General features: G+C 42.4%; 1 protein-coding gene across 1 annotated transcript; it reads left to right on the forward strand.

Annotated features, from left to right (window-relative positions):
- Window positions 1-789: 789 nt before the first annotated feature.
- Window positions 790-9,422, forward strand: LOC102297201 (ankyrin-2; the record flags this gene model as incomplete). The annotated part of the gene is given in 8 exon segments (XM_042216965.1): window positions 790-822; window positions 1,036-1,057; window positions 2,989-7,506; window positions 7,968-8,045; window positions 8,179-8,334; window positions 8,427-8,564; window positions 8,774-9,008; window positions 9,362-9,422. Coding segments are annotated over 8 exon segments (5,241 nt in total), but the record flags the coding sequence as incomplete, so codon positions are not given.
- Between the last annotated feature and the right edge of the window lie 1,587 nt (window positions 9,423-11,009).

The following is an 11,009-nucleotide window of genomic DNA, read 5'->3' on the forward strand; positions in this document are numbered from 1 at the left end:
TGCCACCATTTCTAACAGCTACAGTTCCCATAATCATCAGTTCAAACAACTGTATGTAAGCACAAGTTATTTCACCACTTTGTCCAGATCTGCTAGAAGACCCAAACTGTGACACTATGACAGGAAATCTAATGATCAGGGACAATCTAGCACCAAAGCTCAGGCGTTCCAGTGTCCCTGTCCACAGTGACGGGAGGGCTCGCCGTGGACTCGGAGGGCGCTCACCAAGAACGAACCCCCTGCTCCAAAACTGACACCTGTAATCGTGACTGAAGTTTGCAGCTGCACATGTTTTTTGGCCAAATAAGGCAAAGAGTTATCTGGCCACAATGACAGAAGCTGGTGAGGTTCAAACCCCAGATCCCAGACAGCCGCTAAATGAACTCAATTTGGCCAAGGAGAGACAGAATTATGGCAGATGCTTTTGGTCAAAGCTAAGGGACATTTAACCAAATATGCATCTATAACTGTGAGCCTGTGTGGATTAGAAAGAATCCAAAATAAAGTAATTAAAGATTTATGTTGCAGAATTATTCCCCCAGTGAAAAAGCCCAAAATGACCATAACATCCATGCCCATGATGTAAACGTCTGAGCACAGCTGTAGCACACATGTAATATATTTACCTAGTCCATCTCTGAAGACCACTTTGACTTTCACTGACATCCACACTGACCTCTTGTTTTTGTTGCTATGGTAACCGTTGGTTTGCCCTTTGTCTGACCTTAATACTGCTCTTGTTTCTATTTGTACATCGTTCTGCTTCTTGCTGCTTCTTGTTCCCCAAAGGAGTCTGATTCAGACCAAGAACAAGAGGAAGAGGTAAAAGCAGCCAGCGCTTCTCATTTCCCTCGTCTTCCCATTAGCTCCACTAATCTGTCTTTGCCTCTGTCTGTAGTTTAGACTGTGATTCAGCAGTGACTTAGCTTATCTGTGCTCTTTCCCTCAGTGATAGGTGTAGTGACAGTTAAAATAATTAGCACGTGCAGCGGTCAAAACATCCTAACTGTTGTATTTCCATGTGATCTTTTTCAGACCAACAGACTGCTCGAGAAATGTAAGACGTACTTTTACTTACATACTTTGCTCTGCAACTTGTACTAACGTGGTTGCTGCTCTTTGATAAAAATGCATATATTTATTAATCAAAATAATATTGGTGTAAATGGTGTGAATAAGTCTAACACTAGTAATGAGAATGCAGAGGAATAACCAGACTCATACACATTCACCCTGAAGTCCATCTTTTCAAAGTTATGTTTCTCTCTACTTTTCTTGTTTCGTAATGATTTACACCTCATTGTTTCAATTTAATCCAATTTCATTCTTTTACAATGCGAGATTGGAGATACGAAGAAAGAGTTAAACAATGCAACTTACGTATGTACATAAATATGATCTTCATTCATACTGTGGTGATGTTTATGTGACGGCCTATATATACATATATATATATATCTATGTGCTAGCCTGAAAGCCAGCGTAGCGCTAACACTGTCATAATCGTGGTTGCTGATGTGGTTGCACTTGGCCCTGATTGGCCAGGTGGGTGGAGAGGTGCAGCTAGTGTTGTGTTGTGCATAATTTGGGCTTTTATTCTGCATTTCCACACTTCGTTCTGCATTGGTTAGATCAAAAAGAGACTCTCAACAGTAACATGATTCACAGCTGCTTGTGGGATGTGAGTTAAATGACTGTAGCCATTATACAGTAACAGAACAAATCACCTTTAAAAGGAGATAGGACAAAATGTGATTCGCCATGAGTGAAGCACATCCAGACTCCACCTTCCTAATTCTGAACTTCCTTTTTCTTCCCAGTATTGTTTTTGTGGTGCAGTTTGTGCCATGTTGTGCTGGTATCATATGCTCTAAGTTCCTGAAGTTGGCTACTAGTGTAGTCAGGCTCCTCCCCCTCTCCCCTCCACCATGGCTTGTCTCGTGGTAATGTGAACATTCAGGAAAAAAGTCACAAAACATGTTAATTAGATACATTTAACAAATCAACCCATATTTGTTAGCATTACGTTTCTAAAGGACGTGTTATTGAGTAAAACTCTATGGACCGTGTGTATTTTCAACTTTCACACAGTATCAATGTCACTGACATTTTAAAAACTGGAATTGCTAAATGATCGGGCCCAGAACTCACCACATTACTGAAAGAAGACAAGCAACTAAGTACCAACTTTCTCATCACTCTTCTCTATGACCTCTCCATCATCATTTCCCTTTACTTTGCATGGAAATAACTTGCCATACTTACAAATGAATGTGTGTGCTGTGTGTCTGTGTGATTATACGTACCTTCTTCTTAGTGAGAGTTCATTTTGTTTGCTCTGTATGTCACTGTTTTTTGCTTCTGTTTCTTTTTTTGTGAGTTTTCATTACGGTTGTCTTCCAAATGCTGATTTAGTCAAAAGCAGAATGGAGTGAAATAGAATTCCTTCATTCCTGCTTGAATTGAAATAAAATATATTAGTTTTGCAATAGAGCTAAACATGGCAAATCCTCATACGCCATTTACATTATCACTGGCTTTCTTTCATAGAGTTAGTGACATTTCCCATACATCTGAGCAATCTTGAGATGTTTTGATGTTGTTTCTGTTTCATATGTTTTGTTTTGGTTTTCATTGTTTTGTTGGTTTCTCCGTCACATGCTAGTTTTTTTTTTATCAGTTCCAGTTTTGATCTGTATTTTTGTCTTGTGAGTGTGGATGCAAGTGTAAAAGCAAGTTATTTCCTGCTCATATCCTTTCCCATTGGTATGTGTTTAGCATTTGCTTTACCACAGCACAGACATATGAAACTACAAGCCTAATTCCTTTGATTCCCTGGTGTACAATAGAAACCATTGTGAGTTTGTTGTCCTATGATCCCTGCGGTGTGCTCCAATCTTGTCCTGACCACATTCTCCAATGTCTGTCTCCTTTCATTTAAATTTTTAATTTTCTTTACTCCTTACTTGTTCTTCTTCCGTATGGAAGATGAAGAGACGGAGACGTCAGTCCTGAAATCAGAGCTGATTCGAGAACCAGATCTTCTATCCGACGTGTCAGAGATGAAACAAGATTTGATCAAAATGACTGTCATCTTGACTGCAGACTCCGCTGAGAAATCCCCTTCCTTAGGAGGGTGTGGTCTAGAGAAAGGGACCGAGGAAGTTTCTGGAGAAGCGTTAGAAACAATGGAAAAAGACTTAGAGAAAGTCAAAGAGGACCTAGAGAAAGTCAGTGAAATACTGAGGAGTGGAACGTATGAGGGTGAGGTGGCAGAGGAGGCAGCGAAAGCAGCTAGAATGGCTGAGGAATGGGTTCTCCTCTCAGATAGTGAGATAGAAGAAGCCAAAAAGATGGCAGCTTTAGAAAATCAAGAGCTCGTCTTACGGGAAAGTAGAGGTAACAGAGGGACTCCCAGACCTAAAGCCATCAAGGACAGTGGTGACCTTAAAGAATACCTGCTGGATGTACCAATAAGCTCTAAAGTTAAAGCCAAAAAAGAGACAAGTTTCCAGGAAAGATTCACTGATGTTGTACTACGCAAAAGTACAAAACCAACCACTCAAACCAAAGTACATGACAAACCCGCCACTGGTGATGTTAAAAAGCCAGTGAGACGGAAGGGAAAAGACCAGGGGAAGACAGAGGAATCGATAGAAACAGGGAGTCGTCTAAGCGTGCCCACAGCCAAGGCCCCAGCATCCCCTGTATCCCCAGTGATTGAAGAAACTCCCATCGGATCAATCAAGGACAAAGTCAAAGCCTTACAACAGAAAGTGGAGGCAGAGCAAAAGAGCAAAAAGGTCACTGGAAGCAAACCTACGCATTTGCCTGTTATGAGCAAATCCTCCCCAAAAGCCAAAGAAACCGCTAAGTCAAAGCAGGCCCCGCATAAATCCCCTAAAGCTGATTCTGAAAAACTTGAAGAGACCATGTCAGTTAAAGAGCTGATGCAAGCATTCCAAACGGGTCAAGACCCCTCAAAGAGAAAGTCGGGGCTATTTCAGCTCAAAACATCCTCTTCATCCAAATCAGAAAAAAGCACTAAATCTGAAACTATCCACACAAAATCCACGACGAAAGCAGCAGCTTCACACGTCCCTCAAGAGCGAGAAGTGTCATTGGATTCCAAACCCCAAAAGAAACTGATCAGTCAGCAAGACAAAGACACAAAACCCTCTGCTGATTCAGAGCTAACTGACACTGTAGACTTTGGAAACGGTGGCCTTGATGATAGCTCTGGCAGCTTTAAACATGAGGGTGTGGCAGACTCCCTAAGTTCTGGAAATGGATCCTCTCATTTGAGCTCTGAGGACAGTTACAAACATGAGGGTCTAGCCACTCCGGGCACAAGCCCTGAAAGTCTAGGGCTTTCTCCCAAAACTGTAAAGCAAACCTCTACAACTTTGGCACCAGCTGCCGCAACAGTAAAGAAAGAGAGTAAAGACACAGAGAAGTGTGGGGATTCTGGTATAGGGACCACTGGTGACCAACTCTCTACAGAATTGACCCTCCTTGTCTCTTCCAGCAAGGCTACAGATGACCACACTACAAGTGAGTCTATATCTGTTAAGAGGAGTGAGTCAAAACCACAAAAGCTTATAAAAAGAATTTCAGAGACTATAGAAACTTTTCTTAGCGATGACGAAAGCCCCGATCATCAGCTAGTATTGTCTTTAGTTGGGTCATCAGCTCCTAGATCCCCGTCTCAGCATCATGAAAGCTTAGACTTACTTTTAAAACAAGACGCAGATGCTCTCAGTCCGTTAGCTGATGACTCTTTAACAATAAGCCACAGAGACTCGTTAGAGGGTAGTCCTCTCATGGAAGAAAATTCCTCCCACAAATCCCCAGACTCTATTGAACCCAGCCCAACTAAGGAATCACCTCCTCATGACTCCTTAGAGAGCAGTCCTGTAGAGCTAAAAAGCTGCCCATTCTTCCCACTAGGTCCACCTAGCAAATCCTATAGCCATCCAGAGCCTCCCAAAGATGCAGAATTCCCCGAGGAAACTGTGCCCAGTAGGCTTCTTCGAGACCATGAGGCTAGTGCTGATGATGACAGTTGTGAGCAGACGTCTCAGATGACAAGTTCTGGTAAGAGCCCCCTCTCCCCTGACACCCCTAGTTCTGAAGAGGTAAGTTATGAGGTAAACCCCAAACCCCCTGATCATTCATTCCTCTTTGCTCTATCAAAACCGGCTGTCATCCCTGAAGACCCAGAAGAAGATAATGCATCAGACAGCCACGAAGCTAGGAGAAAGATCACTCCTGAGGAAGAGATGTTTAAGATGGCAGCCAAAATAAAAACATTTAATGAAATGGAACAAGACGTGAAGAGCAAAACGAAGTCTAGAAAAGATTTTTCTCCAGCAGATGCCAAAATAGGGGATGACAGCTGTGAAAGTGAGAAGCTATCGCAAAGTGAATGTGGGTTCAGTACACCCACAGAGGATTCAAAATTAGCTCTTTTTGTTGATCCCCTTATTAAAGTACAACCTCCCTCTCCTTTTTCAGCAGGTTTGAATGATGGATGCCACAGCAAAGAGGCCAAGAGCACATCATCAACCAGTGTCACCTCAGAGGGACCTCACTCTGTCTCAGACCAGCATCATTCAAAATCCCAAATGAAAAAAGAAGAAAGTTGCCCATTATCTGGAAAAGCCAATAAAGACAATAGCAACACAAAGGCATCAACATCAAATACTAAAAATAGGACTGATGAGCAAAAGGAAGAAAGCTTAAGGAAGTCAAGGGAAAGTAGAGGAGATGATACGCATGGTCAAGAGTTAGAGATTAGTGAGCCACAGACAGGTGTGCTGAAAAGATGTAGTAATGTCACAGATGAAGTTAAAGGAGATCAGGCCGGACTCTGTGAAACTGTTATTACAAGTAAGACACAGGAAACGTTTAAACCAGAGGTCTGCATCTACGATGACACAGAGGAGGACGACGAGACACTGGAACCTCCCAGGACCGAGTCCAAAGGTGTCACTGCAAGGGTAGATACCGAGTCTTGGTCTGCAATGCGGGAGGATGATGCCACTTTTGAAGCTCGCGTAAAAGAGGAGGAACAGAAGATACTGAATCTGGTTGTTGACCGTCAGTCTCCAGACACCACACCTGGTAGGACACCAACAGAAGAGAGCACTCCCACCAGTGAGCCCAATCCTTTTCTATTCCAAGAAGGGAAGCTCTTTGAGATGACCCGCAGTGGTGCTATTGACATGACAAAGAGGAGCTACGAGGAAGAGGCTGTTGGCTTTGCCTTTTTCCAGATAGGAGAACAGCCTTTAGAGGAGCCTATCTTAGAAGAGCCCAGACAAGAGAGTCAAAGATCTGCTACAGAACCGGAAGTTGGTCTCAATTTAACACTAGAGGTTAAGACTGATAACAGTGAGCAATCCAAAGAAACAGCTGATTCACAGCTTCAGTCCTCGCCTGAAAATGAACAGCCAAGCTGCAAAGCTGATGCCTCCAAATCTAAAATCCCCAAAATGGGCATTTCAGCTTCAGCTAAACCTACAAAGAAAGATCAGACATCCCCAGAACTTCTAGAGATGAAAGCAGAGATAACTGAAAGATCCTTAGATTTAGACACAAGTTCCCTTGGTCAAATGATAACAAATGTACAGACAGCAGATACTACTATCACTAGATCAGTTTACTCTGAACAGGGGGAAGAGTCCTCTGACTCTTCTCCAGAGGAACCACAGTCAGTAATAGAAGCCCCCAAAACAACAGGAAAATCCAAACAAAGCGCTTCCAGTAGTGTTAAAAAGACTCCAGTCAAAGCACCAGCTAAGCCTACTTCTTCTCAAGGCCGTGGTAAATCAACAATTCATTCTCCATCTCATGCAGTTTCCCCTTCCAGCACTCCTAAAAAAGAGGCCATCTCTACTTCTGAATCTAAATCTAGAATTCCAGTTAAAGCTAGCACGATGAAGCCTGACTCTAAACGTGCTGAAAATAACCAGGACAAAAAACTTAAGGTCCCTGTGAAAAAGGATATAAGGAGAAAATCTGAGACAGATGCAGGTCCCTCTGTGGATGTCAAAACCAAGACTCCATCTTCCAAAGCCAAGAGTTTCTGTGAGGGGGAGTCTCCCAGGTCATCTAAAAAAGAACAGGGTCGTCCTTTGAGTGCTGAGGCGGCAAAATCTAAGGGTTTTCAGTCCAGATTGCCAGTTCGAGGCAAAAGCGGTCAGTCGTCACATTCAACAACACCCACTAAAGAAAAAAGGGAGCCCTATAAAGAGCCCGTTGAGTTCTTTGAAGAGATAAGTGATGAAGCAGCAAAACTGGTGGCAAGGTTGGCAGAGGCAGACAGAGAGCAAGAGGTTGCGGCCACCATCTCAGATGACGAGAGCAGTCTCATTGATCCTTTAGTCATAGAAAGAGAACATTTCCCTCCCTCAGGAGACATCTTTCCCATTAGACCACTGTGGGACGAACCTGTTGAGACACAGATGCAGCGAATCCCAGACGATAAAGTCCAAAGTCAAGGTATCCCCCCAGTTTAAGGGGCTATTCTCTATCTCTTGTGCCTCATTAGTACGATAGCTAAAGGTGCTGCCTCTCTGTCTCTTGTGATTATGTCTTCTTGAAGTAAAAAGGAAAACATGTTGCTTGAGCTGTGTTTTTGTTTGTAATGATGTCTCACTTTCCTTGTATGTGTGCTGAAAATCTCAAGATTGACTTAAAGGCTTTATTGTGAAAACAACTTTAAAGATTAAAATGTGAATAATATCCAGAACAATTAAGTGTAATGGCAACAATTGATTGAAATGACACATCATGCTCTAGGGTATAGGTCTGGATCCTTAATTAATCCTATGTAAAGACATCGTTAGTAGAACACAAAAAAGAAAGCCAGTGAAGGTGTTTTATTTTTTAATATTTGTGAACATATCATTTGGAACACATTGCGGTTCTGACCGCTCATGGCTGTCTGGTGGTATTTGCAGTAGATCCACAGGATGAAGCAGAGAGAAAAGAGCAACGGTTGGCCATTATAGCTGACCACCTTGGCTTCAGCTGGACGGGTGAGTGACACCTCATCACGGCGATGAAGCGCTCAAGCTCAATGCATAGTTGGCAGGCCCTCAAGATACACCAGACATTCAAATGTATCTTCAAATATTCACGATTGTTACTGTATCATCTTCTCGCCAACAGAGTTAGCACAGGAGCTTGACTTCAGTGAGGAGAGGATCAATGAGATAAGAACTGGAAACCCCAACTCACTTCAAGACCAAAGCCATGCTCTTCTGAAAGTCTGGACAGAGAGGGAGGGAAATCTTGCCACAGGCCAGTGTTTAGTTCCTGTAGTTGGTACATGTTTCTCAGAATTATTGCTTTTTACTTAATAAGTAAAGAAATCTTGTTGTCAGCTTTGAAGTGAAACTTTTATTCTGTTTCAACAGAAGCAACACTTATCAAAAGACTGACAAAGATCAATCGAATGGATATTGTTCACCTTATTGAAAGCAGGACGTCTGAAGAAGAAACCTCACATACGTATGCAGAAATCGAGTGGACCATAGCACAGGACCATAGTGAAGGTGCACAAGCTAACCAAATACTTTGAGTATACAATACTAAAACAGAAAGCTGTAAGATTCATGCACGAGATTAGGTGATGTCTTCTAGTTACTAGACATTTACTAGAATCTAGTAAACTTCATTTAACTTCTGTTCAAAGTGATATGACCGTGAGCTGTTGGCTGTTGAGAGGTTAAATTTTCCCTTCCTGTCCTGTGTGCCCGATCAGGTTTCGCTGCTCTTCATGAAGACATGGACAGCCCCAGGATTAGCAAACGTACAGAGGCTGCAAAAAAGAGTCCACGCTCAGGACAACAGGTTCCCATAGTGTCAGCAGAAGACCTTTCATCCAGTTTGTCATCACTTCACGAGACAACAGGACGACCGGTGACAGACTCCACGGCAGCAGGCCTTCTTAGAACTGTTCACAAAGACAAGCCACAAAAAGAGATGGAAACAACACAGTGAGTTACTCTGAATGCTTCGTTTAATGTCACCCCATCCACATTATTTGTTGTTTATTGACAGCCGTGCACATGCTCTGCAATTGTTCTGCACATCAACAGAGAGAAACAAGGAACACAGTGCTAAGGTTAAAAGCAGTTTGCTAAGATGCTTCCTTTATTACTTCCTTTTAGTGATTGTTTTGACACAGATTTGCAAACTTAATACGGTTTTTACTACTATGCATTAAATATTGTCGGTTTAATTTCCTTAAACTTATGAAATATATTCTTTTACAGTAATATGAGCCGATGCTGGGTTATTTTGGTCATTTGTCTCAGCACTGCATTTCTACATTTTCTTTTCTTTGCAGCTTATCACAAAGAACATATGAGGAAATGACAGACTTGGTACACACTGGCAGTTTTAAACAAGTAAGTCCTTTCTTCACATTGTACTGCACCTCTCCCTATAATCTCCGATCCCATGTGCTACACCCTATGTACAAAGGGGCACCCAAGTTATGTGCCCAAGTTACCCCAACGTCCACCTTCCCCACTTTTGAACGATGTGACCATGAAGGGGCTGCTGAAGATGAGGGGGCAGAGGGAGGAGAGGATTGGAGCTTAGAGTGTCTGCAAAGACCCCACTCTGGAGACAAAGCTCATCATTTGTCACCATTGCCTTGGGCAGAGACATCTGACAGTTCTCAGACAGGTGTATGCGAAAGTCGACCGTTGTCAATGACTGATTTTGGAGACAGTTTGATCGAGTGTGAGCAAGTGGAGCAAGACTTTCAGAAACTGTTGATGGAACTTACAGAAACTGATGAAGAACTACGCCTTACACAACAACATGCTGGTGAAAAAATGCTTCCCACTCAACCTACTACTGTACTCCCATCTTATCCCCTCAATGTGATGACAGAATGCACACAAGCAAAACAAATGGCCCCAAAACACATGGATGAAGTTTCATGCCGACTTTATAAGGTCCTGTATGGAGGCAATGTTGAGATTGTGGATTCAGATAGTGAGGATGTGTCTTTGTTACCTACAGCTTACTCCCCTGATTACACAAAACAAGAAGTCAGGAACAATGAGGTTCATGCAGGTGACAGGCAAACAAAGGCTGATAAAGACATTTCAGAGTTTGTGGTTCAGAGTGATGTGCACCACACTCCTTATACAGGCAGTCTTGATGTGAAATTCACAAGTAGCATGAATGAAACCCAAAATACAAATCAGACTGGTCATCTTGATGATGAGGATAATTTTGAAAAAATGCTGTCACTCGGACAGAATGTACCTGAAAATGAGAACAAAGCAGCAACACCAATGGAGTTAGTATCTGAATATGTTGGCAACTGGGTTATCATTTCACTTTCTGGTACTGAGGAAAGACCGCTTTCTCCAGAGTCGGTAACCGAATACAGGCCAATGTCTCCAGACTCAGCAATGTTAGATATTAGATCATACTCCCCTGAGTCTGTGACATTAAATGAAGACTTGTCCATAGACTCTCCCATACCACAATATATATCATGTGTGAATCATCCTGTTACCATTAATTACCACTCATCATCATCATCAGAATCTATGCTGTCAGATACCGAGTATGAGGCTATGCCATTGCTTTTTGAGAAAAGAACAGTATCTCCTGATTCTCTTGGCTCTGTTAGTGATAATGAGCAGCTGTTGGTGATTCAAACAGCAGTTAGTGTAGAAGAGGGAAATGTTGAAATGCCTGAAACAGCAGCTTATGAAAGTGCTGATGTAGAGAATGAGTATTTGGTATTTTCACCTCATCAGGACAAATCTTCATCTTTAACACAACATTCTATACCAGTCTGTGGATTAGCTTTTGATGCAGACCACTGCAAGCTCATGTCTCAAATCTGTGACCCACAGTATGTAGGGGTGGCAAACTGCCACTTTTATACAACCAGGCCGCAATCTTCTCTAGCTGATTCAGAAGACACTGTTGAAGATAAAGATTTTTGCAACATGTCCCTATCACGT

Source organism: Haplochromis burtoni, unplaced genomic scaffold (assembly GCF_018398535.1).
Source record: "Haplochromis burtoni strain Fernald_Lab_line unplaced genomic scaffold, NCSU_Asbu1 Contig_1414, whole genome shotgun sequence".
In the NCBI taxonomy this organism is placed as follows: Eukaryota; Metazoa; Chordata; class Actinopteri; order Cichliformes; family Cichlidae; genus Haplochromis; species Haplochromis burtoni.